This window comes from Petromyzon marinus, chromosome 10 (genome assembly GCF_048934315.1).
Source record: "Petromyzon marinus isolate PM22_M1 ecotype Great Lakes invasive population chromosome 10, UKy_Petmar_22M1.pri1.0, whole genome shotgun sequence".
Taxonomy (NCBI): Eukaryota; Metazoa; Chordata; class Hyperoartia; order Petromyzontiformes; family Petromyzontidae; genus Petromyzon; species Petromyzon marinus.
In genome coordinates this window covers 14393864-14421244 of record NC_133676.1, presented here as the reverse complement: position 1 = coordinate 14421244, position 27381 = coordinate 14393864, and the positions used below count along the sequence as shown (strand labels likewise).

The window sequence follows — 27381 nt, the reverse complement described above, 5'->3', positions numbered from 1 at the left end:
CCCGCCCCTGTCCACCCCGCGGAATAGATGGGTGCAGCACAGTGAGAGTCGTTCAGCAGGCCGTGTGCGGTGGGGACAGATGCGAGTGCCCCCGCCTCTTCTGGCAAATCTAGCCAGAGTGGTCCTTCTGCCACGGCGTTATGGTGGCGAGAGGTTAACTACATCGTGTGGTATGTAGGAGGTCGTGGGTTCGATCCCGACCCTGACGCCTATGTATTTGAAGTTTGCGTGCCTCTGTCCCCATGGTCACACAGATTTTTATCTGGGTTCTCCGGTTTCTTTCTCGACACATTTAGAAACATGCGTTTAGAGCATTTGGCTTCAATAAATTTGCACATGGTAAGCCACTTCATAGAGATAACATTTGTGGCAAGGTCACTTCTAAAAAAAAAGCAATGAAGCTAAGTGGGCCTTAAACCTGGTAAAATAAAATAAACAAAATGTTTCGTTGAGTTTAGCTGTGGTTTGACGAATTAATTGCAGGGCTGCTGCATCCCTTTTACCTTTTTGACTGTTTAAATGGGAGCAGGCCATTTGCATGCACACGCCACGATCGATTCATCATCCTCAGTCCCTCCGATTATCCAAGAGGGAGTGTGACCTTTGCCTTGGCACCGCGGGCACCTGTGAGTTATTCCCTCCGCACTACGTGTGATCAAGCCAAATGAATCAAATGCGTTTGCGTACCTGCATGACGTTCTTCTTGCTCGATTTGTCACGGACCACCTCGATCCGAGCCCCACGAAGACAAACGGCGTGCAATCCCTTCGTGGACATTGAGGCCAGTTTCTAGAAGGTAGCGTCAAGCGGGCATGGGCACGTGGCAGTCACGCAACAATTGAGGGTAGGAGTACAACCCAACGGTGTCGTTCTCCGATCACGTGAAGGTGAACCACAGCGCCGGAGGAGCATTTCAACAGCATGCTATTTGTCTCGCCTCTACTTATGATAGTTGCGTATATATAAAAGGCAAGGTTTTGTTAATTTTAATGCATTTCAGTATAAATATTTAGAAAGCTGTCAAGCAATAACACGTATTCTTAATAGTGTGTGTGTGTCTATGAGTTCTTTCGCATTAGCACCAATCTGGTGTGTACTAACCCAGCCAGGTCCACTTTCTTTGAAGCTTATAGTTGAAGTTGTTAGAGTAACAAAGACGTTTGACCAGCTTTTCCTGCCAAACAAATCACATTGCATCAACTGTTATGAATGGGCAATATTTCACGAGACAGCACAGTTTGGTTACAATGGACGTTATTGTCCTTCACATTGACTATTACGACTGGCTACATGGTCTGGCTATAAATTGATTGTAAGAGAGCAAATAATTTTAAACACACGTTGGTAATGACTTTCGTAATTCTCCAGTAGTTGTTGCTGTCTATAAAAAAACAGGGCCGAACGTAGCATTCCTACGGAGGACTTTATTTGGTAATGCTGTGTTGGCAGTGTTCTTGATGAATGTGTTCGGTTTGCCCCAAATGGCAGTACTTTGTGTCAGCATAATGACTTCCGTGTGCAAACTCATCCGATCGTTCTGCAGCGAGTTAGCTAAGGAAATGTACGATTGTTATTTATGCAAAGAAAAACAATCTTTTCTCAGTGCAATGCGAAATAGTCCATGTGCTTTTAAAGTATGCTCAAAGCACGTATATGATGTTAGAATTATGTAATTGCATGCAGCAACAAAGGTCTGGGCAATGTACTCATTAAATAAATAACCTGGAACTTTGGTATCTAAGCTACCTTCACTGGACTTATGAATGTAGAAAACCATTACCTTTAAATGTGTTTAAATTTATTACTAATATACCTTGTGTTGTGGAATTCCTGTGACCAAGACGAAATATTTTCTCGGAGTCATGGGTAATATAGGTGGGTTAAATGGCTTGCTCAAGGTAAGTTTTAGTCTGATCTTATGAGCATGTGTTATTATTAGTAGAACTGCTCATAATGCAATATTTGTAATATCGTTTTTTTTTACTTTTTTTTTAAATCCATGTATTGTTGCTAGTTGGTGTATTGAACGTTGAGAAATAATAAGGTGATTACTTTTATAACTTTCCTACATAAAGCACAGAAAATACCTATTTTACATGCAGACCGTCTGAAAATTAACACTGCTAAAATAACGACATGGGCTGCCTGTCACGTGTCATTACACACCTTAGCTTTTTGCCGCCTTCTACAATTTTTGCTTTGTTTAAAGTGCCCTGTTTGATGGTTTTCTGAAATCACAAAGCATGCAGGGATTACAGCATTACGGTTGTGATGTTGAAAATGAGTGTTACTATTCGATACACTTGTGGTGCCATACTTCAGCATCAATTGTATATGCCAAATAATTGCATGTGTCAATTATATGTGCCAAATAAAATGTCATCGCTTATCAAAACAGCAAAACTATGAAATTGCATACTGACATTTGTGACGGGTGTCAGGTAATCTGATACGTTGAAGTTCCCAGATCGAGATCTTCTGTGTCCCTGAAAAAAAAAATGCCGTGTTCAATGTCAGCATGAACAGTGATACATTTACCCGACGACCTGAGTTCGTTCCCTGGCCGTGACTGACCTCGATGGTTCAGCGATATTTCAACCAGTCCTGGGTCCTCCTCTTCGCCAAACCTTGCCGACTAGTGTGGTGAAGAATTTCCAAATAACCCCCAGAACTGATATGGCATTGGATTCTCTTCATCCAGAAGTGGAGCGACAAAGAGCTGTAAAGTGTTACATTTCTTCAGAATTGTTTTACAGTGCTGATGAATAAAATATATACACACTTCTGAATAGCCTTTTACCCACAGATCACAAGGTGCTGTACAAAAAGATACACACAAAAGCATGCAGGCTCACGCCAATATAATTAAGCCACCAAAACAAAGGTTTCAAGAAATATAAAAAGGCTTTTAAAAATAAACCGGTCTTAAGGAATACAACGAGGGAGTCAGCAGAGTGAACGTCCAGTGAAAGTGAATTCCACAGCCTGGTGGCCACACGAGAGAAGGCCCGTCACCCATTGTACAGAGACGTGAGCTCGGCACACACAAAACAGTGGCATATTAGACTAAACTCATACGAGTAAATGATCAGTCATTTCATTCAACTGGGTGTTGCTGTGAGAGTCACTTCAATCACAATTTGAAGGTCATGAGTGTTATTCCTGGCTCAGTGTTGACTCTACCACCCACCTGGAGACATGAACACAAGTACCACCAACACCAGTTATATGAGTTAAACACTGGTCCACACCACCTAATTTTACACCACTGGCTCAGGACTGCCAAGAGAGATGAGCCATACCCCATCCTCATTCCCTCCCATCCGCCACTTGTCCGAAATCCTTACAACAATGCTCAATTAAAAAGATACCTTTGAACTCTCTTATATCTTCATTAGTGCTCTTTGTTGCTGGCCGCTTGGTATTTTGGGCCTGTGTTCAGCGACCGTGATTTTGATTTAAAAAAATATATATAATTAAGCATGGGTAGATACGTAAAGTCACTTAGGTAAAATAAAATAAATGAAAACAACTAAATTAAATCACGACGTTTCGGAGGCAACACAAGCTTCCATCTTCAGGTGGAACAGTCACAGCAAAATAGCTAAGAATTTGTATGTATGTTGAACTTCTTTCGCACCGTACGTAGCCAACCGTGCTAATCGGAGGTGCGCAGGCGAATGGCGACACTTTTCATGAGACCAATGAGATCGTTGCACCTTGTCTTTGTGCTCTGCCCCGAGTGGCTTGACGAGGCTGTCGCGGTTGGCCGACGAGAAAGATTTGCTTCGCTCGACCGTGGGAAGCTCGTGGCCCAAGGCGATCGGCGGGGCCAGGGTATGGCGGGCAAAGTCTCGCAGACACTCGTACGTCGCCTCATCCGGCTCTGACGCAAAGCCACCCTCACCACAACAAGACAAAACGAAAAAGACAAGGCGTTATTTGAAACTTTGGAAAAAATATCCGCGTGGCAGAAAACATCACGAAACTGCTAAGAGCGTGCATGATTTCGGTGTGATTTGACAAAATGGCTTGCTTGGACTTTGTACCAAAACTTTAGAAATATTCAGATAATACGTTGATTTTTTTTTAGGAAGATCGCAATTACCTGTTGACCTTATTAAGGAGCGATGTCATCAAACATAAATTAAATTATACATATATTGCAATACATTAAGATAATTAACTCAGTTACAATCATTTTAATCGTATATCCTTGTGTCAACGTTTTTACGCTTTGTATGTGTCTACTATATCTATAGTATTGTATATTATAATTGTTTTTTTACCCTTTTATCTGGCAACAAAACTGACACTTTTTTACAAGGAGTGATGTTTGCATTGACCACAATACCTGCGGTCGGAATGCAAACAAAAACATAACTCTGATAATGTATGCACTGTCCTTGAAGTTGACTGGTCCACAACTGAGAAAGCTTTCCTTAGAGCCTAGTCGCACATGGTGTTGGACCAGATGACGCCAAAGGCGCTAAAAATGGTATCAGTTTTGTTGCCAGATAAAAGGGTAAAAAAACACATTTTGATTTAAAGCTTTCGTGACTGCAGTAATTCATATTCTTAGCTCTTTCGGTAAAATCACGTTGAAGGGAAACAATAAAATAATAAAATATATATAAAACAATAAAAATTCTCACGACGTTTCGACCATAACACAAACGGTCGTCATCAGGTGTGTCGGTTCGCATTAATTTATTTATTTTTAAACGATTTGGCAGTTTGTTTAGAAGGACTAGTCCATCTATGTTCTGAAAAGAGGAGGGGAAAGACGAAAAATTAATGTATGCTGTCTGAAAGCCACTGAAAGCGTGAACAATCAATTAAGACCTGAAATGGTTTATCAAATCTTTCCAATGATTGCTAAGCCAGAATCCATCTACTCGGTTGAAATTGTCTCTGTGCTTGTATATGTGGATAGCCTCATAAACGAATCTCTCATGGTAGCCAGATGGCTTACAAAGAACCTCTGTCTTGGAAAAGTCAATGTCATGTGAGCCTACTGAATTATAACAATGATCTGCCACGGCCGAGGTGTTGGTCCTACCGTGTTTAAGGTCTGCTTTGTGTTCACGAATGCGGTCCGAGACATGGCGTTTGGTTTCTCCAATGTAACTACTACCACAGAGGCAACTTAGTTTGTAGACACCAGGGTACTGTATGTCCGGAATCACATCTTTTACAGATGGAACCAGATCACGGATTTTATGTAATGTGTTGAAACGGACCTGGATCTTGTGTTTATTCAAGATTCTGGAGATATTTTTTGTGATCCCCACAATGTAGGGTAAAGTGATGGTTTTGAAAGGCTTCTGAAGAGGGTCCTTCTTCATGGTTTGAGTGATAGCTTTGCGGATTGTATAGTTGGAGTAACCATTAGCCTTAAGAGCTTGGTGTACGTGCTTGAGTTCACTGCCTATGTGTTCCTGGTCGGATATGCATTGGGCTCTATGATACAGAGTCTTGATGAGAGAATTCTTCTGTAATGGATGGTGGTGCAAATCCGGTTTCAGATAAGCATCCGTATGGGTAGCTTTCCTGTAGACAGAGTGGCTCATTGAACCATCAGGTCTCTTTTTAATTAGGACATCCAAAAAAGGTAGCTTGTCATCTTTTTCGACTTCCATGGTAAATCTGATGGCTGGGTGTATGGAATTGATGTGGTCGAAGAATTGGTCTAGAGCAGGCCGGCCATGTGGCCAGATGACAAGTGTCATCCATGTACCTCTTCCATAAGGTTGGGTGCAGAGTGGCAGTCTGGATGGCGTCAGTCTCAAATTTCTCCATGAAAATGTTAGCTATAACCGGAGATAGGGGGGAGCCCATTGGGGTGCCCTCAGTTTGTTTGTAGAAAGTTCCATTCCAAGTGAAGTATGTATTGGTTAAACAGTGTCTCACCAGGGGGGGGTACCTCAGTGTTTAGTCCTTGATGAACCAAGTCTTCAATGATTGCGATGGTGTCAGGTACAAGAACCTTGATGAATAAGGAAACTACATCAAAACTGACAAGCAGGTCGTCTGGGGACAGGGAAATACCCTTGATTGTCGATACCAGGTGAGTAGAATTTTGTACCGCAGAGGTGGTTTTTCCAGTGAAAGGACGCAGGATTTCAGACAAAAAACGAGCCAGTTTGTAGGTGGGGGAGTTGATAGTAGAGACGATGGGACGAAGGGGTGTATCTACTTTATGTATTTTTGGTAAACCAATTATCATATTTTGCTACTGGCAAAGGAAGTTCCAATGGTGTATTGCATATTCTGAAGGTTATGAAGCATATTTTAGTCATACTGTATGTCTATGCTAATCATATGAATATAACTACTATTTACCTTTGGCAAATCCCAGCTTGATTGGTTTGTCATTTCATTGTAGAAGTACACAGATCCTGTTGAGGTATCCACACATCGGGTCCACTGAAATACAATATAGAGAGAGAGAGATGTATAATGCTGTTATTGTGTGCATTGTATATACTGTACACGCAAGGTATTTAAAACGTTGTAGCTGTCCACTTTCTATAGACTTAAAGGCCAATGTTGGGAGGGGCAAATGACCTTGTTTCACTGATGATGGGGATTGTACATGTTAAGTGGCTAGCATGACGCTTAAGAAGAAAATTACAACTTTCTGTTGACCCTGCGCTGCAAGCAAAATCCATCAACCTCTGGGCCTTTATTTTTGTCGGGCCAATTGATTTTATTTTACTCGGTGTAAGTATAGTTTTAACTATATCTGTGCCAACCTTCGTTTTCTAGTCCATCGATAACACAATTAGAATGTACAGTGATCTCTCAGTAATAATCATCTCTTTGTACCGTATGCAATGCCCTGCTTAGCTGGCACTGTGGTTTTGAGGGCTTGTCGCTCATTTGGAAAGTTATGAGTTCAAATCGTGTTTGTTTGGCAAAACAGCTTTACTTCCTTACCAGGGTTGTTAAAAAAAACGATCACCACTTAGTTTCAAGTCATCAGTGGTTCTGCTACGGAGTGATTGGCCATCAAATAGCACAGTGTTCTTCATTGCAAGGCCCGCGGGCCACTGGCAGTCCCTGGTGGCCTTTAGTGCGGCCCCTGACAATACACACACCACGTGACAACACCGTCCATCATCGTGCTGCTGTCAAACCCAGTGGTTTCAATTTGTGGCGGCCCTCACACTGATGATGTCTTATCGGCGAATGTGCCCCCCCCCCCCCCCTCTGAGAATTAGTGAGGAACACTGCTATAGTGGATGACTGCTCCGTTTCTCACTGAAGCTGGGAGACACTGATTCGCTCGACTTTGACTCTTCTGTGAAGGTGGCACAATGCCGCTGATGTGTCACCTGCTCTTGTGTCTCCTCGTTGATGTAGAGGACGTTTCCATCTGTCCCCATGATTTCTTGCCAGCCATGTGGTACTGTCGCGTCACTGTAGGTGATTTCTGAGTACAACTGCTCATCTTTGCATTCCTCCGTCAGCTGTAAGCCACAAAAGACAGAAGCAATGAGCTCTGCATTCAGAGCTGCGCTAGTAATAGTAATCCAAAGCAGTGCACTGGTGTGAGCCAGCTGTATACACCAAGAGTAGAGTGCATCAGATGGGTGACATAAAACAAAATCTGTTCTCTATGCTTAGTTTAATTGGGTTTATTTACGTGCGCTTGTCTTAGCTGTCCCTCTTCCTGCAAATATCATCTTCCTACTCCCATATTTTTCGCTAATCCTGCATGTACCCATTCTCTTTAAGTACCACCAACTTCACGTGGCTTTTATAGAATATTTAAAGTACCTGTACAGCCTGTGCATATGGATACATTTCAAAGGATGCTTAAATCTATGAACACGGTGGCTACAATTCACTATGAATTCTGCATGAATTAATGAAATGCCTTATTTAAGTGTAAACGGTCTCCCTTTAGAGTGTCTGATGTTAGGAAAAAAGTGTGGCCTAATCCAAAAGGCCTTTATGAATCACAATATTGGCTCTGAAAAAAAACTACCTGTGAAGTTAATGTACAAGCGATAAATTGTCTTTAAACAAAAAAAAATACTCGCGCTTATAAAAGCTCCAAAAATAAATCTAAGACAAATTTCGGCTTCCGCAGCTTTCCAATAAGAGCGGCTTATCATAACTGTGCAGATGTTTTTCTTCCTTTCACACTTCCCCTGCACGGACTACGGCTGCCGCCACCCTCCACAAAATCCAACCAGTGCCAAGTTCATTCAGACGGCTAGATAGCCGAACCATGTGCCATTTCCTGGACGCAATGTACTGTATTAGCAGTTGGTGATGGTCTACAAGTGCAGAGAGTGGAACCCCGTGTGAACAATATGGTAGAGTTGTAGCATATTTCTAGTGGGGTTTTCATTGCTCTTTTCCAAAACGTACAATCTCGTATGTGAGACACATCCATCCAGCTGCCAGAGATATGAATAAAATATGAAGCTTAACGCAGAATTGCAACCACTTTGCAAATTGCAGACTGATCATAGCCCCATTTATGTCAGTGTGTCTTTGTCTGCAGTGTACTGGTAATGAACCCGGTAACCTTAGCTATGAACCCGGCGACCTGAATTCACATCAGTGACAATAATCAGATTCTGTCCTGAACCTCTGCCTTGGATGACTCAGCCTTTAAATGAGCACCTGGCGCGGTGTGTAAACATCAGCACTGGGGAGACAAAGGTGGCTGGGCAGGGTGCCGGCCACCCCACCCCCCTCGTGTGCCTTGCCGGCCATCATAGGCGCTGCTCACTAACACTTCCCCTGCACAGAGGCAAAAATAAGTCAATAGTTCAGTGGGCTTTAGCTAGTACTTTGCACTCCTTCCATGTTTTTGTATCATTTGTTGTTGTAACGTTCTGACCTGCCCCGACTGAAAAATTTTCGTGTGAAAAAGAGCTTCATAGCTCATCCGATTCCTCCAGGATAAATAGATATTCTGATCCTGCTAAGGGCTATACGTGGGAGTGTGTGGGCGGGCGGGCAGGCGGGCAGGCGGGCGGGGGGTGGTGGATCTTCGTCTTTGTGGCTTTTTTGCGCCGAACGCTTTTGGTGAGGCCTCACCAGGTCGCCCGTCAACACGCTCATGGCCCTGCGCGGTGGCTTCCAGCTGGTCTCGCCGCTCGCGGGGTTGAAGAAGAAGATGCGCCCTGCGCCGTCGTCCCAGTGCTCCTCCCAGCCGTCGACGGCACGGAGGGCCTCCTCGCCCACCGGAGGACGGCCCGGGGCCTCCCGCAGATCGTCTCCCAACCTGCAGCCCAGGTTGGCGTAGAGGGGCGATTCGGCCGGGCCGTCGACGTCGTCGTTCAGGGACGCGTGCGGCGATTTGGACGTCCGCGCGCTGCCCACCGATTGGTCGTCGCCGTCGTCGTCATTGTCGAGAAAATCCGCCCGTTCCACGAGGTCCTTTGTGGAACCCTCGCCCTTCAGGATTAAAAAAAAAACAACAACAACAACAACAAAGATGTGCAACGTCCATTACGTTTTCCGGAACAACACAATTTTTTTATGTAACTTATTGTCTGCTAATTGTCATGCAGAACAAAAACGTATTCTGTGGGTTGTAACCAAATTAGTTGGCAAATGAAACCGTGACATTTTGTGAGCATTTAATATGAACACTCATGGCTTTGTGACACGGACATGGTAGGATCATTTATACAACGTATATACACATGGCAAGAAATGCGTTATTATTCAGTTGTCAGGAAAGCAAAGGCATGGGTTCGTGTAATGTGTTGGTTCAGTACCCTGTTTGTAATATAAGGAGCCAATCGCATGTGTAATAAAGATGCAAAACTACATAACCAGGGAAGTCTCAATGGGTCTCAAGACTCTTTATTGGGAGGGATCTAATGGAGATGTTTGGCCAATACTATGAATGAGTATTTGGAATGTAAGGAAACCAGAGAACCCGGAGAAATACCACATATCCGAGGGAGTAATGCTCAAAACTGCCATCTTCTGGCCACCTCAAAGGCCAGTTATGGTTGTTGAATATTTAACATGTCATATTACAGTTAAGCAGTGAGTAGAGTAACACAACTGTTATTCTTACATTTATTTGCGCTAATTATCTGACATTTAAAACGGTTACAACTACTTCGCAAACATTTTTGTTACAAGGTATGTACGTGAAAACATTTGATATCATCTTCTTTGGTTCTTTCGGTAAAGTCACGTAGATGAAGGCCGCTTGTGTTGTGGCCGAAACGTCGCGAGAATATTATTGTGTTATTTTATTTTATCAATTTATTATTTTATTCTCATTCTACGTGACTTTACCGAAAGAACCAAAGAAGATGAATCCTTGCAGTCACGAAAGCTTTAAATCGAAATTTGATATCATGTTTAATGATTAGTATTAAAAAAAACGATACTCTATAAATATCGGACTTTAAAAAAACCATAGTATTGTTAGTTATTTTTTTTATTTCACTGATCCTCATATAAGACAGCGTATATACGTAGTATTTACAGTGAGGGAAAAAAGTATTTGATCCCCTGCTGATTTTGTACGTTTGCCCACTGGCAAAGAAATGATCAGTCTATCATTTTAATGGTATGTTTATTTGAACAGTGAGAGACAGAATAACAACAAAAAAATCCAGAAAAACGTATGTCAAAAATGTTATAAATTGATTTGCATTTTAATGAGGGAAATAAGTATTTGACCCCCTCTCAATCAGAACGATTTCTGGCTCCCAGGTGTCTTTTATACAGGTAACGACCTGAGATTAGAAGCACACTCTTAAAAGGAGTGCTCCTAATATCAGCTTGTTACCTGTATAAAAGACACCTGTCCACAGAAGCAATCAATCAATCAGATTCCAAACTCTCCACCATGGCCAAGACCAAAGAGCTCTCCAAGGACGTCAGGGACAAGATTGTAGACCTACACAAAGCTGAAATGGGCTACAATACCATTGCCAAGCAGCTAGATGAGAAGGTGACAACAGTTGGTGCGATTATTCGCAAATGGAAGAAACACAAAAGAACTGCCAATCTCCCTCGGCCTGGGGCTCCATGCAACATCTCACCTCGTGGAGTTGCAATGATCATGAGAATAGTGAGAAATCAGCCCAGAACTACACGGGAGGATCTTGCCAATGATCTCAAGGCAGCTGGGACCATAGTCACCAAGAAAACAATTGGTAACACACTACGCCGTGAAAGACTGAAATCATGCAGCGCCCGCAAGGTCCCCCTGCTCAAGAAAGCACATATACATGCCCGTCTGAAGTTTGCCAATGAATAGCTGAATGATTCAGAGGACAACTGGGACAAAGTGTTGTGGTTAGGTGAGACCAAAATGGAGCTCTTTGGCATCAACTCAACTCGCTGTGTTTGGAGGAGGAGGAATGCTGCCTATGACCCCAAGAACACCATCCCCACCGTCAAACATGGAGGTTGAAACATTATGCTTTGGGGGTGTTTTTCTGCTAAGGAGACAGGACAACTTCACCGCATCAAAGGGACGATGGACGGGGCCATGTACTGTCAAATCTTGGGTGAGAACCTCCTTCCCTCAGCCAGGGCATTGAAAGTGGGTCATGGATGGGTATTCCAGTATGACAATGACCCAAAACACACGGCCAAGGCAACAAAGGAGTGGCTCAAGAAGAAGCACATTAAGGTCCTGGAGTGGCCTAGCCAGTCTCCAGACCTTAATCCCATAGAAAATCTGTGCAGAGAGCTGAAGGTTCGAGTTGCCAAACGACAGCCTCGAAACCTTAATGACTTGGAGAAGATCTGCAAAGAGGAGTGGGACAAAATCCCTCCTGAGATGTGTGCAAACCTGTTGACCAACTACAAGAAACGTCTGACCTCTGTGATTGCCAACAAGGGTTTTGCCACCAAGTACTAAGTCATGTTTTGCAGAGGGGTCAAATACTTATTTCCCTCATTATAATGCAAATCAATATATAACATTTTTGACATGCGTTTTTCTGGATTTTTTTGTTGTTATTCTGTCTCTCACTGTTCAAATAAACCTACCATGAAAATTATAGATTGATCATTTATTTGTCAGTGGGCAAACGTACAAAATCAACAGAGGATCAAATACTTTTTCCCTCACTGTATATAGGCCTCTATCTTATCCTGTTGGCCGTGCCCTATTCCGACCCGAACATGCTTCCGCTCTATTCACTCACCAGCATGCTCCCTCGCACATCACATTCATCCATCCACACACTTCCCAATCTGTGCACTAACACGCGCACTCACCCATTCAAACATTCACTAGCTGCGAACAGTTATGCAGACCCACTCACCAGCCGGCTCACGATAATCTTTTTTTTTTCAAACACTCAAACCTGCAAACATGCCCATGTGCCCCATCTACACATTCACTACACGTGTGCCATCTGCACATTCATGTGCCCATCACGTGCCCATCTGCACATTGACTATAATCTTTAGGGGTTTTTTCCCCACTTACTAACATGTGGATTTATCCATCTGCAACCACCGAGAAAACACTTCCTATACCATCCATATGGCACTTTACACACTTCCTTGTCCCCTCTCGCTCGTAAAGGTTTACACTTTTCTGCCCACTCGCTATAGAATCCACTCACAATTCCACTCGCTTGTCCAAGTTGCTCCACGTTTTCTGGCTTGCCAAACCCACACATTAAATCCATGCCGCTGTGATTCCTTGTCATGAAATATGAACACGATATTAAGCCTCCTTTGTGCTTATCCTCATTTTCCTTCACGTGTCCTTAATTCCCATCTCTCCATTGTGCGGCTGAACTTTCAACGGCACACTTTTCACCAAATTCCATTACCTTGGAGGCACGCTCCGCTTAAGAAGAAGAGCACACAGTTCATTTCCAGCAAACGTGTATGACCGCATACCAATAATGATAAAGGCTTTCGGCCAACCTGTTGAATAACTTGTTTCTCTTTCATTTTTAAGACACGCTATTTAAATTCCACCGTACATTGGGAACTATTGTGCATGGAGCGTTGAAACGTTTTTGAGATGGGGACATTCAAGTACACATTCAAGTCAAGTGAATGCGCTCGAATGATAAAATGGGCGCCACTCATTTCCATTGCCAGATCAGAGCCATGGCTGGATATTCTACTCTCCATTGCTGGAGTCTCTCCGCAGGGTGAGCGTTATTTATTTCCGAAAAAAATTGCACTGATGGCGAGTCACATGCTCTCACTGCCGCACCACCTTGGACAGAATAAAATATACATTGACTCGATGGTTCTCAACCCGTGGGGCAGGGTTTTCGGAGGGGGGGGGGGCATGTCGTGGCGGCATGGATACCGTGCAGGGACAACATTTCGAATGTGCGTGAGGAACGTCAGCGCCATGTTCCAGCGGACAAACACACGAACACGCAAGATGAAACAAGCGCCTTAATTACGCCGCGTTGACGAGAGGCTTGGACATCTGACCTCTCAGCACTGTGGCCGCTGTTACAAAAGAGGCAATGTTTCACGCGTATCAATGGGTTCATTGCATGTCCTGGTTCAATAATTTAATAACATTGACGAAATAAAATTGAGGCTGGACGAGTCAATGCGTAAAATAAAATTAGTAAACAGATAATATTCTATTTTGATTTAAAGCTTTCGTGACTGCAGTAATTCATATTATTAGTTTTTTCGGTAAAGTCACGTTGAAGAGAAACAACAAAATAACAAAATATATATAAAACAATAAAAAATTCTCACGACGTTTCGACCATAACTCAAACGGTCATCATCAGGTGTATATAACAATAGGTTTTACCCTTTCTGGCAATAAAACAGTTGTGTTAAGATGTTAAAACACTAAACAGAATCCTTTTTCTAGGAACCCTGTCTGCATCAACCACACACAGTACTCGTGGTGAACATGCAAACAAAATTGTATTTGTGTTGTTCGCCTTTTGGCGTCCTCTGGTCTAACACTCTTTAAGACTAGGCTCAAAAGAAAGCTGTCTCTGGTGTGGACCAATCAGTTTCAAAGGCAATGCATCATATTCTACCAGAGCATGTTTTTTTGTTAAAAGTATTGCCATTACTTTCCTTCATTAAATGTAATTTTATACATTTAATTTTACGTTGTTACATTTTGAACCTTCAACACTGGCATCCGTGGCGATGTAGGGAAGACAGACAACAGAGAGAACATGCCTTATGTACGTTGTATTTATTTCGCACCGCACGACCATCATGGAGATGAAGCTATAAGACTTCGTGCAGGAGATGGATCGTAGAATCGTAAGACTCTGAGGGATAGCGATGGCGTGGGGGAGCCTTCATCCAGCAGTGGATAGATCATGGCTGTTATGATGATGTGCAAAGGTTTCAAAGTGCCATACCTGTGATAGGTTGGTGTGCCTTTTTAAAATGTATTTCATTACCTCTTTAAATATATTCATGTTGATGCTCTGCAGAAATGCTTTTCCTCTTTAGCATGTGGGGTTATGGGACCTGTTTCCACAATACAGTCGTAGATTCGTTTAACACGTAGGCTTTCGCGACGAATATTATTCATAATAAAGGTTTCTGGGTTAGATCGCGTTATTTATAAATGTGTCGTAACCCTCCACCACCCGACACGGCCAATCAGCAAAAAAGTGTCACGTTGACAAAAGACAAATAGTTCACTACTTTAGCTCACTGGTGTGTTGAAGAGTGAATCCACAACATTAATTGTTTATGTAGCAGATGCTATATTGGACAGACGGGACTTAACATCAGCATAAGACTAAAAGAACATCAAAGAAATATTAAATGATCTCAAACACAACTGTCGGCAGTGGCAGAACATGCTTGTCAACAAGGACACTCAATTGATTTTGATAACGTTGAAGTGTTGTGCAAAACTAATTATTACTGGCAAAGACTAATTAGAAAATCCATTGAAATTGAGAGGAATAGAAATAACTTTAATCGCTCTGACAGCTACAATACCCCCCCCCCCCGCCTCAAATCACTGCAACTGAAATTAGTTAAATTATGACGTCACCCTGCTGCTCTATTTAAGACCGGGAGCAAGCGAGGGCTTTACCATTTTGGCGAATTGCCCGATGATGCTGGATGTAATTACCAGCAAAACGGCGTACTCAAACTGTAAATGTTGTGGATTCACTCTTCAACACACCGGTGGGCTAAAGTAGTGAACTATTTGTCTTTTGTCAACGTGACATTTTTTTGCTGAGTGGTAGATTCGTCTTCAAATTTATTTTTAAAAAGTATCCAAAATTTGAATTTTACAAGGTAAGGCCCACTGACCAATGCAGCTCTTTTTCAGACGCGACCAGACTACAAATAATAGCTCAACGAAGTGGCTTACAAAGTGGAAATGTATAGAAGCCAAATACTCTTACACGCACGTTTCTAAATGTTGAGGGAAAACCCGGAGGACCGGAGAAAAATCCACACGACCACGGGGAGAACATGCAAACTTCAAATATACAGGCGTCAGGGTCGGGATCGAACCCACGACCTCCTTCATATGAGGCGACGTAGTTAAGATCTGGCCACCAGGAAAGCCGTCATACTCATTGACGCCACACAACACATTTCACACAATGAAAGCCATATCAGAGCGACCGTCACGCCCGTACATCTCCTACGTGCTATACTCTCTCCCCTTTCATTCCTAAACACTCCCTGTTATGGGATAGAGCATCGCTTCACAGCTGTGTTGTGAAACATTGTCCCGTGTTGTGAAAATCAATATTTATACTGTATCACATTTGGTTGTATAAATTGCAGCCACTTTGTGGCTTTAAAAGCAGCAGGACAATAGAATCTCTGCAAGAGCAGTCAGTCACAAATGGTAATATTGCCACAGCTGTTGGAGTCTTCATCTCGAGCAGTGTTAGTTTTTATGAAAAGGTTTCCTCTACAATTACAACCTGTAATTGAGTTACTACTGTATGTGTGTGTGTGTTTTAAATAACTGGAAAAGTGGTTGCACTTTGCTATTTGCACTTTTTTTAATCCCAGTGTCCTGTATTTAATTTCTGACCATGCACACCATTGGTTAATGGTATCTGAAACTGGTCTCGGCTTCCCTTAGATTGACTCAGCCTGACATGAATATCTGATGTGGGATGTCAAAATCTGCACAGTTGGACAAGGGTGGCTTAGTAACATGCCGACCACACTCACCTAACGCGCTTTCTGCGCACCTTAATAGGGGCTCACAGACAGCACTGTACTTCTCAAATTCTAACGTACTCAAGGAGACATCCTTCCTGCGGCAAGGGAACCTGATAAGACCGTCATGTCCCTGCCAAAGAGCCCTGATACAATGCTACCCGCTTTTGTTGGATGTCATATTCGTTCACGCTGGTGGGACTGTCCATTCATCCCAGAAACAAATGTACACCACCTGCAGTGGCGATCCCCACTGCTCTGCTGGTACAGAAGAGGGCATTCGTGGCAGGGACGTGCCTCCGCAATTAGTAACATTGATTCACACAAGTTCACTTCGGGTAAGGGAAATGACATTCATTGCTTTATGTATTCAACAACCTGGCATTGTATTTTGATTTAAAGCTTTCGTGACTGCAGGGATTCATATTCTTGGTCCTTTTGGTAAAGTCACGTAGCAGGGAAACAATAAAATAATAAAAATATAAAACAATATAGAACAATATTTACCGAAAGAACCAAGAATATGAACCCGGCATTGCTATTGAATAGAACACACAGTGCACAACAGAGCTCGCCTCAAGTGAACTCTCGGCATGATATATAATTTTCTAGTTTTCTTAAACAAATTGGATAATAATTTATCCCTAGACATTAAAAAGTATTTATTTTAAATGTCAGGTTTTCCTCGGTCTCAGCAGTCAGATCTGGCCCAATGGGTTTCACAACTGCGTTAGTTACACGCAAACAGTGGAATCAAATGTTTATGTTAACTACCTCGCCAGGTATACAGGAGGTCGTGGGTTTGATCCCGACCCTGACGCCCGTATATTTAGAGTTTACATGTCCTTCCCGTGGTCGCGTGGATTTTTCTCAGGGTCCTTAGATTGTTTTCCCTCAACACTGAGAAACATGCGTTTATAGTATTTGGCTGCTATACATTCCTACATGATAAGCCACTTGAGTGGGCTATCATTTGTGATAGCCAGGTCGCTTCTGAAAAATAGCTCTGTACCTAGTGGAACTTACCTGGTAACATAAACATAGTAAATAGTAGTTAAGCCCAACGTCTGCCTGCAACAGAACTGGAATGGGATTCCTGACGTTTGTCTAAACAATCAGCCAGTTGTCAGCTGCCAATAAAATAGTGAATCAAGGGGAATGCCATGGGCAGTAGGGATTGTGGAATAAGACTAGTCAGAAACAAAAGGGCCTATAAAAAGGGCGGCATTCCACGGCTAATTCCCCACATTTGTAGCCTCACAAGGGCCCCTGCATTGGAGGCAGGTGTACGAGTTGATAATGGAGTATTGCATACTTTGTGGGGGGTTATGTGGCGGTGACCGTCTTCCCGTGGGTACACCCCTGGCATTGAACTGGAATCCTTTCCAAATGTAATGGCTTTTAAAATCCAGACTGCATGTTGCGTTTCACTTAACATTCCAGGCAAAGTTGCCCTGCTTATTTAATTTACATTTTCATGTATGTTTATATTTTTTCATTCATGTGTTTTTTTTTTTTAACAGGATTGCCAAACTTTCAGAAATGCACTCAACACAGTTACATATCACTTCCATTGAATGCACTCTCCATGATTTGAGTTAAATGGGTCTGATGCCTTGGAATGAATACACTGTTCATATCATACAATTGTCACGTCATTATTTGTCGTACATAATCACAATTGCTAGTACGTACATGATGCCTGTATTCCCATTTACTGTGCAAAACAGTGGCAAATTGATGTTTGATTCTTGTATGTCAGAGCACATCAACCTTAAGCTTGCGGTTGGTGACACCACCTTTGCCAGTGGCAATGAAGTAATTAATTGCGTTACATTACCCGTTGACAGGCCTACTTTAAATGGATTTCGGAACTTGACACAGTATTTACATTACTCGAGTCCACTGTTCTAAGAATGCGACCCACAGAGGATTTATGACCCAGTGTATGCATTAAATGTGAGTCACGGTTGATAAATAATAAGTGCCCAATTTATGCGATGTTGTACTTGATCCCGTGCAATGCTCGGTTGTCAACGTCTAGACTTACAGCACCGATTGAAAGGGAAACCTCGCGTGAATGCCTCCTTTTAATAGCGTATTTACCGTTTGTAATATATCATCGTAACCAGTCATGATCTTTCCCCTGCTGGATGAAGACCTCCACAAGACGGTCTTGGGATGCAACGATCTAAACGAGCACCTTCACACGAGCCAATTAAACCACTCCACCTTTGTGGTGTATGTAATGTATGTTACGTTGAACTTCCTTTGCACCGTACGTTGTCAGACGTGCTCATCGGAGGCGCGGGAATGTCTTTCACAGACGTGTTCCCTCCATTGGCTGCTGCCACTCATTTGTTAGCCCAGACCGTCGGTTCTTAACCTGGAGTGCACGCACTCTCTGGGAGTGCAAGATGCCATTTGTGAGATGCACCCCCGTAACTACTTTTTTTTAATCAAATCTAAGCATTTATTAACATTATACATTATGAGACCTCCTTTGCCAGTAACAAGATATAGTAATAGGTTTTTACCCTTTTAGCTGGCACAAAAACTGACACCTTTATACAAGGGATCATGTTTGCAATAACCACAACACAAGCAGTCAAAAATGCAAACAAAAAGAGACAACTCTGATAATGATATGCCTTTTGGCATCATCTGGTCCAACACCAGTGGAGACTAGGCTCTAATAAAAGCCGTCTCGGGTGTGGACCAATCAAATTCAAGGACAGTGCATATCATTATCAGAGTTGTCTTTTTTTGTTTGCATTTTTGACTGCTTGTGTTGTGATTATTGCAAACATGATCCCTTGTATAAAGGTGTCAGTTTTTGTGCCAGCTAAAAGGGTAAAAACCTATTACTAACATTATACATGTTTTAACGTTGAGAACCAAAGGGGTGTAATACTGCAGTAAAGGTTAAGACCATTGGTTAACATCTCATCGAGTGAAGCATCCTGCCCAAGCTTGCAAAACAATAAATGTGATGTGTCTAGATGCCGTATATTCTCTAATCATTATTTATTCTCCTTCCGGTCTCTCTGACAGTTCCCCATTTTTTTTGACATATGCCAAAAAAAACCCCATGAACAGGTTCAGGCTTGGAATGACACCGATATATAATATACTGTACTGTATAACTGTTGTGTACATTTAGTTAGTCAGTCAATGTAAAATATACATAATTTATCAACGTCACCTTTGAAGCTGTTTATAGTTATGTAGTATATTTACGATACACTATTTGGTGATATCTGTAGTATAGTGTATACTGTATACTAGATATTCTAATTATTTACATGCATAAGCTATGAATAGCGATGGTGCACCTGTTTTTTCAAATTAATTTCCACAACCCAAGAAATAGTATTTTCTTCTTGAGAAAAAATGTCATTACACATATATTTATAACCTGGTTTCTTTGTATTCAACAAGAGCAACACATTTTTAATAATAGTGAAATGTATACATCTGCATCAAACACACACACATATATTCATATACATGTGTGGATGTGTTTGGCATGTCATGAAACGTAGCCCAAATGCGGTCATTCTGCCCTCAGCAGCCGGGCTGTGCCGCCTAGGGTCATTTGGCCCACTGTGTGTATGCATAACTGTTTACGATAATATACAACATATATCGTCAATATTTCCCCTCGACCTCCGTTGTTATTTGTTTATATACAGCGCGCATAGTTTGTCACTGAGGGCATGCGCAAAGCCTACCCCCATTGACCCTCGAATGTCATCATGTTTTTGGACTTTTCATTTTCAATGTTTGCTCTTCCTCTTTGTCCTCTACAGCAGGAGACTCACCAACGCTGTCCCTCCATGCACATTGTCCCCACTCCTCGGCACGCGTTTCCCCGCTCAAGTTGTTACCACTCCAAATATTTACTTTTTTATTTATCTCGAGTGTTTCATTTATTCATGATTACATAATGAACGCCAACAAGCTACGGGTGTGTGCACTTTTTACTAAGGTGATTTATGTCGATTATTACTGGAATTAAATAGCGCCACCGGTTAGAAGATATACACATTTCTCCTGATGCTATGCATTTTTTCGTGTACAACTGTGCACATGTTTGTACCGCAGCCCTCTCCGCAATATCTCACAATGCAAAGGCGCCGGTGTTCATTTGATCGTTCATCTCATACAACTTCCTCTCGGTGCCTTTGGAATGTTCCAGCAAAATCGATGCAAAGACTGCCGATTAGAGGTGTAAAATGGTGTTGAGGAAGGCTATATGAAGGATAGCCGATACTGAAAACAAGTTTTCCACGAACGTGCATAAAGGTCTGCAATTTAAAGTTAAGCCATCTGCTTTCGGCACGGGGGAAGGTGGAATACTTTGGAAATAAGATACTTACGGTTTAAGGTTATGTTATCTGTTACACGGGCGATCCCATTCAGCCAGTTTCCAAGGCTACTTTATGAGTAGGGGGGGTGCTAAAGTTGGTTTGTACAACTCGTACACGGGGTATATGACGGTTGTAAACTAAACACACGCGTGTCAAACAGCGGCGCAAGTATAATGCCAAAAGTTCGGTAGAGGTGCACGCAAGCTCTGTGTTTTAGTCCGGCAGTGACATAAACACGAGCAACTTACAAACGTCATACTTATCCAACGTTTGGTTTAGTGCGTAAGTATTGCATCACAACGAGACGCAGCGATATGCTGCACTGAAAAATATCGAGAATAATTAAGTGTGTGTGTTTTCTTTCTATATTGCATGCGCTTTAAGTTATATCAACTCTATCATTGCCCCCTTATGCTCACCGCATGTAACCATAACGCGTTAACTCTCAGTGTCAACAGATCATTGTATTGTTCATAACCACGTGTACACAGCCGTGGGAGGATGTTTTTTTTTTCCAGGACACTGCTTAGTTTAAAGAACATAGTTTGGTGAATGTAGAACCTTCACATTAACGTCATCTATCTAAATCATGCGGATGTATAGCAGGGTAATGCCTGCGTCTGCGACTTGTTAAACTGGACCGCCGTTCACTGACAACCCCAATGTCGTGTATAGGTTCACACGCAATGCCGGATACATTCCCCTTACTCCTGACACTGCAACAAGTTAGCATCGTGCTCGGGATTCTCGATAGCCGGTTGAACACGTGCGTGTTTTTGTGCTTGCACAATGTTCACAAGACAAAAACACCTAATAGACCACTGGGAAGTTGATGTGTGCACCTGTATGTGTTCTAAGGAGGCATTCGAAAGGCCACACATGTGGGTAATTAACTGTGGAATGCTGTGTTTTGTTGCGGTTACTTATATAATTTACTCCTTTCCCCATCCCACCCCCATCCAAGTTTTCCAAAGTGAAAGAGAGAGAGAGAGGGAGAGATGTTTTTTGCCGCAAAAACCTACGGTAACAGAGGGACACGTGTGGGAGAGTCTCTGTCTCTGTGTGTGTGTGTGTGGGTTCACGGAAGCGTAATGAGGTTATTCTCACGTTCGTGGGGGAACTCGTGTCGAATACTTCGCTGTCCTCGGTGGCTGACAACAGCCTTGTCTTCTGTGCCATGTCCGCCCAGGTATATGTGAAGTGGGGAAGGGAGAGTGGAGAGAGAGAGAGAGAGCGAGAGACACGCGGTGATCGTGAGATTACGGAGTTGAAGAGTTAGGGCAAACAGGTTTATATGCTGGTTAGCTTCCCCGCGGCACTTTGCATTTCCCAGCACGAACTTTCACGATGATGCTACTTCTGCTGCCGTGTCCTACCGTGTTGTGGCGCGTAGAACTTCAGACCGTCCATATTCACGGAATCTCGTGGCTATTTGCGAACCAGCGTTCATTTGAGTTATTCCCCGCAGTCTCAGACTGGTCGCAGGCAATCTGTGGAATGTGAGTAAAGTCCTAGTTTGTGCATTTCATTCGTGCATTAAATGGAGACAAAATTAACGCTCATATATTCAGCATTTTTTTTATGACTGAAATGAACTCGCCAGGCCAAGACTTGACAAGAATTCTACAGTCATCATCAACTATATTGAGACTACATGAGACGAAAATGTTGACTTAATTAACAGTGTTGCATGCATACACACACAGATATACATTTAGGTCCACATTTCAATGTGCAGCATATACACTGAATATATGAATGTGCCAAGAATGATATGCAATCGTGTCTCAAGCTTTTGATTTTTGGAGTGTCCCTGCTTGTGCTCGCTGGCTAACTCCGTATTGATTGTTTCTTCACACGTACAAAATAGGCACAGCAATGTTACATGTCAGAGTAGATCATGTTAACAGTCACAATGGTATCCACACATATACTTGAGGTTTTCTCATTTAAATACAAGTGTGCTGTTGACACTGAAATACACTTGCGTGCTGGACATCAATGGGGTTTGTGTATTTGTATACACTGTATATATATTATTTTGTTAAATAAACTGTCAGTGATGAGGAAGTCGAGTAAAACGTGGTTGTGGCAAAGTTTCCTGTGGAATGCTGAAGTCCGCGAAAACGAGAACTGAGCGAAGAGGCTGCACAATGTGTAATCTGTGGTCGAGTTTGTGCAAGAGAGTTTCTGTGCATTTAAGGGATTTTTTTTTTGCTAAAGGTCATTTTCATGAAATTAATTTCCCCCCCCCCCCGTTTTTTTCAACGATTGCACACGCTATATAAACACTATTTTAGTGCTGTAGAGTATATTAATAACGTGATAGATGTCATTATAACCGTGTGTAGGTGTACACGTGATGCGTGTAGCTGTGTCTCTACCGAATTGATATCGTGAGCACACAGATATCGGACTTAAACCAGCCTCGTTTTGGGTTGCAGCCATTTGCCTGCGTTGTGCCACATATTTTTTTTAAAAATCCCATCCTTTAATTTGTATACATACCAAACGCAGTGTATGTGCATTCAACATATTGTAGTAATAATTATTCACGTCCCTTTATCAACCCACTATTGGGTGAAGGCCTCCGCACGCTACGCCATCACGAGGGCTGTCTGGCCGTACCTTCACCACGCTGGCGAGCTGGTTAGAGGCCAATTCAGATATCACTCGCCGTTGAACGTGAGCTGTGGCCAGCAATCATGGCGCAGTGCTTATCACTGCGCTACCGCTCCCCCAAAATCAATACACATGTCTGAGAAAATGTTTTGTTGAAGATTCATATGACGTATAACCGCGCTATCTGTTCGATAATTTATACATCACCGGGATACATTCGTATGGCTATTGCCCCATTCCAACCAGAAGCCACACCCATTCTGGATGTGTCAGTGCACACCCTCCGATTAGAGCGATTTGGCTACGTACGGTGCGAAACGACGTTCAACATACAGACACCTGTGCATGCATTCATAAATGCTGTTTGAATGTCTGACATTTTCTTAAATTGTGACATATGGACAATTTATGAATGCACCTTGTACGTAGAAGCATTGGAATGTGAGCAATTCCTACTTTACAGCCACCCTTACACGTGTGTGGAATGTATGTATTTTTTTTTCATCTGATACACAGTTCTGACCTGATCTTACAGTTGTCCTTAATGCAGGATTGTTCTAGGATTTTTCAAAATCCCTCAGTTTTGATCACGATTTCACGTGCTGCTTTGATGTGTATTACCTAAAAAAATGGCACTTTTGATAAACATTTGAACTCGTGGCACTTAAGATTTTAAATCGAGATACAAGTTTGAACTCAAGGTCCTTAGGTTTTGTAACCACACACCACACAAACCTCACCAGACGGCGGCATGGCACCAATGGTAATTATTGCAAGGCAGCCGTGCGATACAACTTGGTACATTATTCTCGCAAATGTTTGGCTCTTTGATAAGTTACGCTCTTGTAACCTTTGACATTTACACTGGTAAGAACCTTAAACACAGTCTTGCTTTAGCTCAGGCAACTTGCAGTGACCCACAGTTTGTAAATACGATGGCTTGTGAAGGTATTCATCTTCATCACTTCATAAACTAATGATTGTGAAAGAAAAAAAAAACATTGGTCGCAGTATAAGAAAGCTAATAAAACTAATAAGACAAAATGAGCCGGATGCGATGCAAGTGAGATGGCGAAAACAAGACAGAACCACCCCCGAATGGTAAGTTGACCATGAAGCACGACAGTTCATCGCATCACTTGACGGGGTCAGTAATTGCAGGGCCACCACCCAGCCACCGGTCCCTTATGGTCGAGGCGCGTTTGGGTTGCTGGCCGTCAGGCGTGAGGTGAGCGACAGAGTGGTAGTCACGTGGTGGGCAGGCACAGGGGCAGCAGTGTGCCTCGTTGGGTAGCCAGCAGGACAGCAGAATATCAATTTTTTTGGCGACTGTATGACATTTTATTATTATTATTTTTATCTACATGTGTGGGTAATTGGTATTGAACATATATTTGTAGGTGATGTGTTGGCAGAGATGATAGTGATGCAAATATATATGATCCCCAACTAATTATTGAAGAATGTTTCTGTTCAAGGAATGAGTGAGGGAGCCATGAAGGACAGCTTGGGGCGTTTCTCCCGCTGCTGTTAGGATCGTTGGGCGACAGCGGGGCGTAGTGGTAACAGATGATGTACGTTGCACTTCTTTCGCGCCGTACGTAGCCAATGTTACACGTAGCAGCATCGCACCACTACTACAAACGTTGACAGGACCCTTTTGAAAAAAGTCTTAACAGTCTTCGAGGCATTCGTGGGTAATCAAGCTTAACAATAATAATCTTTGCTAAATTGCTTTTGTGTGGCTGCTGATGCCTTTGGTATTTACACTTAATCTTAAGAATCCTCAACATGGTTTTTAAGTGACTTATGCAACTTGTAGCAACCAAACACTCTTAAAAACACTGATTGTGAAGGTATTTATATTTCATTTTTCTTAAACTCATTATTAATACTTGTTATATTAATCACGTGCTCGTGTCTGAGTGCGTGCGTGCGCTGGCTTTGGGATCGACGCTTCTCTAGATAACCCCTTGCCACGCGCCTCTAGAATGTGCCACTGTTACGTGGCGGATTACACCCCTGTTTTGCTTACACATCAATAAGGAGTCTTTAAAACTACACGCACTAGCGATTGGACTCTGTAGATGTCAACAGGACAGAACCAGAGCTCCTCTTTCATAATCATAATCGTCATGATCAAACGGAAGCTCTAGGCCTTTTCTGTTTGATATAAACGTTATATTTGTAGATAGTTAGTGAATGAAGGATGAAGCAAAAATATATATATATTGATTTTAGAGACCCATATTTAAACGTCATACATACCAGACTGGTTTTAGATGAGCTCGTATCACTAACTGTACTTTTGCTTCTTGTAGAGCTGTAATTCCCAAAAAACTCTCTGGCATCGCTGACACTATTGCCTGATGAGGAGCAGCGAAGGCTTCTGTTTCTCGATTTGACCGATTGTTCGCATTCCATCATTGGGATGCCCGGACTCGAACCATCACAGCTGAGCCTGCCAGCCTCTGAAATACTGCCGGAGGAAGATTCCTGTTCATGGTCCTGGCCCTCCAGACTCATCACCCTCTTCCCTTCCTTCGCGTCCACGTGACGATCATCGCGCGTGCCAGGGTCCTCCTTGACGCCACGGGCATCCCCTTGGGGGTTCTCGGACTGGGCGACGGCCGCTGGCGAGTCGCAGTCGGCAGTCAGCTCCACCACGTAGACCACCGGCACGTAGAAGGGCGACGGCTCGCCCGGCTTGCGCACCTGCCACCACTCGTCGTTTCGCTTCTGGACGAGATGGTAGACGTCGCCTTCGACCATGACGATGCGCCGCCCGTTCGCGTTCGTGTACTCGTAGTCGTAGATCGCCTTGACGGTGGTCGACGTTTCAGCGCCTGCGCCTCCCCGGTGCTTGCCGGTCTCTGCGCGAGCTGCTGCCGCCGCTGTTTTCCGCTCCATGCTGGAGGAGAGAAGGGCATGCGGTCAAGCTGGCCGCCTGCTTGGATGATGTGCCGTGAACGTTGTGCCTAGGCCATTCGGACCATTGGCTGTCATGCAGATCGTGGCATTCTGCTTTAACCACAACCGTAACGTAAATATGCGAAATGACCGTTGTCTAAATAAGAGAGCGATGTGTGAACACTGCTTGTGATACGAGTGTATCTATGACGTCTTTATATAAAATAAATACAATTAATGTCCCGTCCATCAGTGGCACTGCATGGAAACAGAAATATGTTATTAACGCATGTTACTGCTTGTCTATTTAAATACATTACCATGCACTATGTTTCTGTTATAAAAAAAAGCAAATGACACGTGTCATTTTCTAGTATTTGTGTTTGCACACCAATACCAATGCAGTCCCTTCATTTGTTTATTTTGTTTATGACATTTAATTGTAAGTATAGCTTGTAAATAATGACATATTTACACTAGATATCAGCCCCATAATTCAAAACCAGCTTGACACATAGCAAATAATGAACATGTACATTTTTATTCGCTGGACTTTGTGAAATTACATATACAATACAACGCGATACTTTACCTTATCTAGTACCATACCACGCAACTGAATAATTGATTACAAAACAAAATCCACATTTCGAGTCATTCTCAATTTTTCTCCACCACTCAAGAGGCAACTCAGCTGGTAATGGCATTCGACAATTAGAGAAAGCTTTGGGACAGGGAGTAGCAGGCGATGGCTATTGAGGAACTATATTGGTTTGGCCAATGACGCTGCTGAGCAGAAAACAGGAAGCAAAGCTGCATACTAAACTGCTTAAGTATTTTTTTGGTCAACACATTCGCCCTATGCAAGATACGTTGCCCACTTTTCAGTCTTCATACACCAATGTGCATTTTCTTTCACGTAGGTTGTGTGCATGCGATACTAAAATAAAAAAGGGTTCTAAAGCGTGGCGTTGCTGCTATCAAAGGAGTCTACATCTTGCCCATGTAAAAAAAGCAAATCAATTATGCTTCGAATCAACCATGCAGTCTAGTTATTTATTTACCCCAAACCTAACGTGGGGACCATCCAGCCAGTGTGAAGTTAGCAAAGTGCAGCACGAAACCAAAGAGATTACGTTGTTGAGTGGAGTGTATAATAGTGTCCACTTTGGGCGTGATGGATTGGGGTTTATCACGTTGCTGAGCAGGGTTGTTTCACCTCTGTTACAAATCAAACGTGGTGATTATTAACCAATGTAAAACGCTGACATTAGACACGTGATTTTAATTTTACAGCCGCAGCTCAATTATTGTATCGTGAAATTAATACATGACACATGTCCCTCGGGGGAGGTGT

At 42.8% G+C, this 27381-nt stretch overlaps 1 protein-coding gene across 2 annotated transcripts in view; it reads right to left on the bottom strand.

Annotated features, from left to right (window-relative positions):
- The window catches only part of LOC116940852 (rho GTPase-activating protein 12-like), a 47336-nt gene extending 20508 nt beyond the window's left edge, over positions 1-26828 (bottom strand). The window contains exons 1-11 of one of the 2 annotated variants that reach the window (XM_032951123.2): positions 26617-26828; positions 25383-26025; positions 21600-21659; positions 9064-9423; positions 7341-7475; positions 6346-6429; positions 3720-3902; positions 2424-2486; positions 2167-2228; positions 1102-1174; positions 688-789 (exon numbers count right to left, since the gene is read on the bottom strand). In XM_032951123.2, coding sequence (XP_032807014.1) covers positions 688-789; positions 1102-1174; positions 2167-2228; positions 2424-2486; positions 3720-3902; positions 6346-6429; positions 7341-7475; positions 9064-9423; positions 21600-21659; positions 25383-26024 — 1764 coding nt within the window. In that variant the 5' untranslated portion in view covers position 26025; positions 26617-26828. Of the gene's footprint in view, positions 1-687; positions 790-1101; positions 1175-2166; positions 2229-2423; positions 2487-3719; positions 3903-6345; positions 6430-7340; positions 7476-9063; positions 9424-21599; positions 21663-25382; positions 26026-26616 lie in introns of both variants that reach the window. The other variant, XM_032951122.2, reaches the window with a different exon arrangement.
- Positions 26829-27381: the final 553 nt, after the last annotated feature.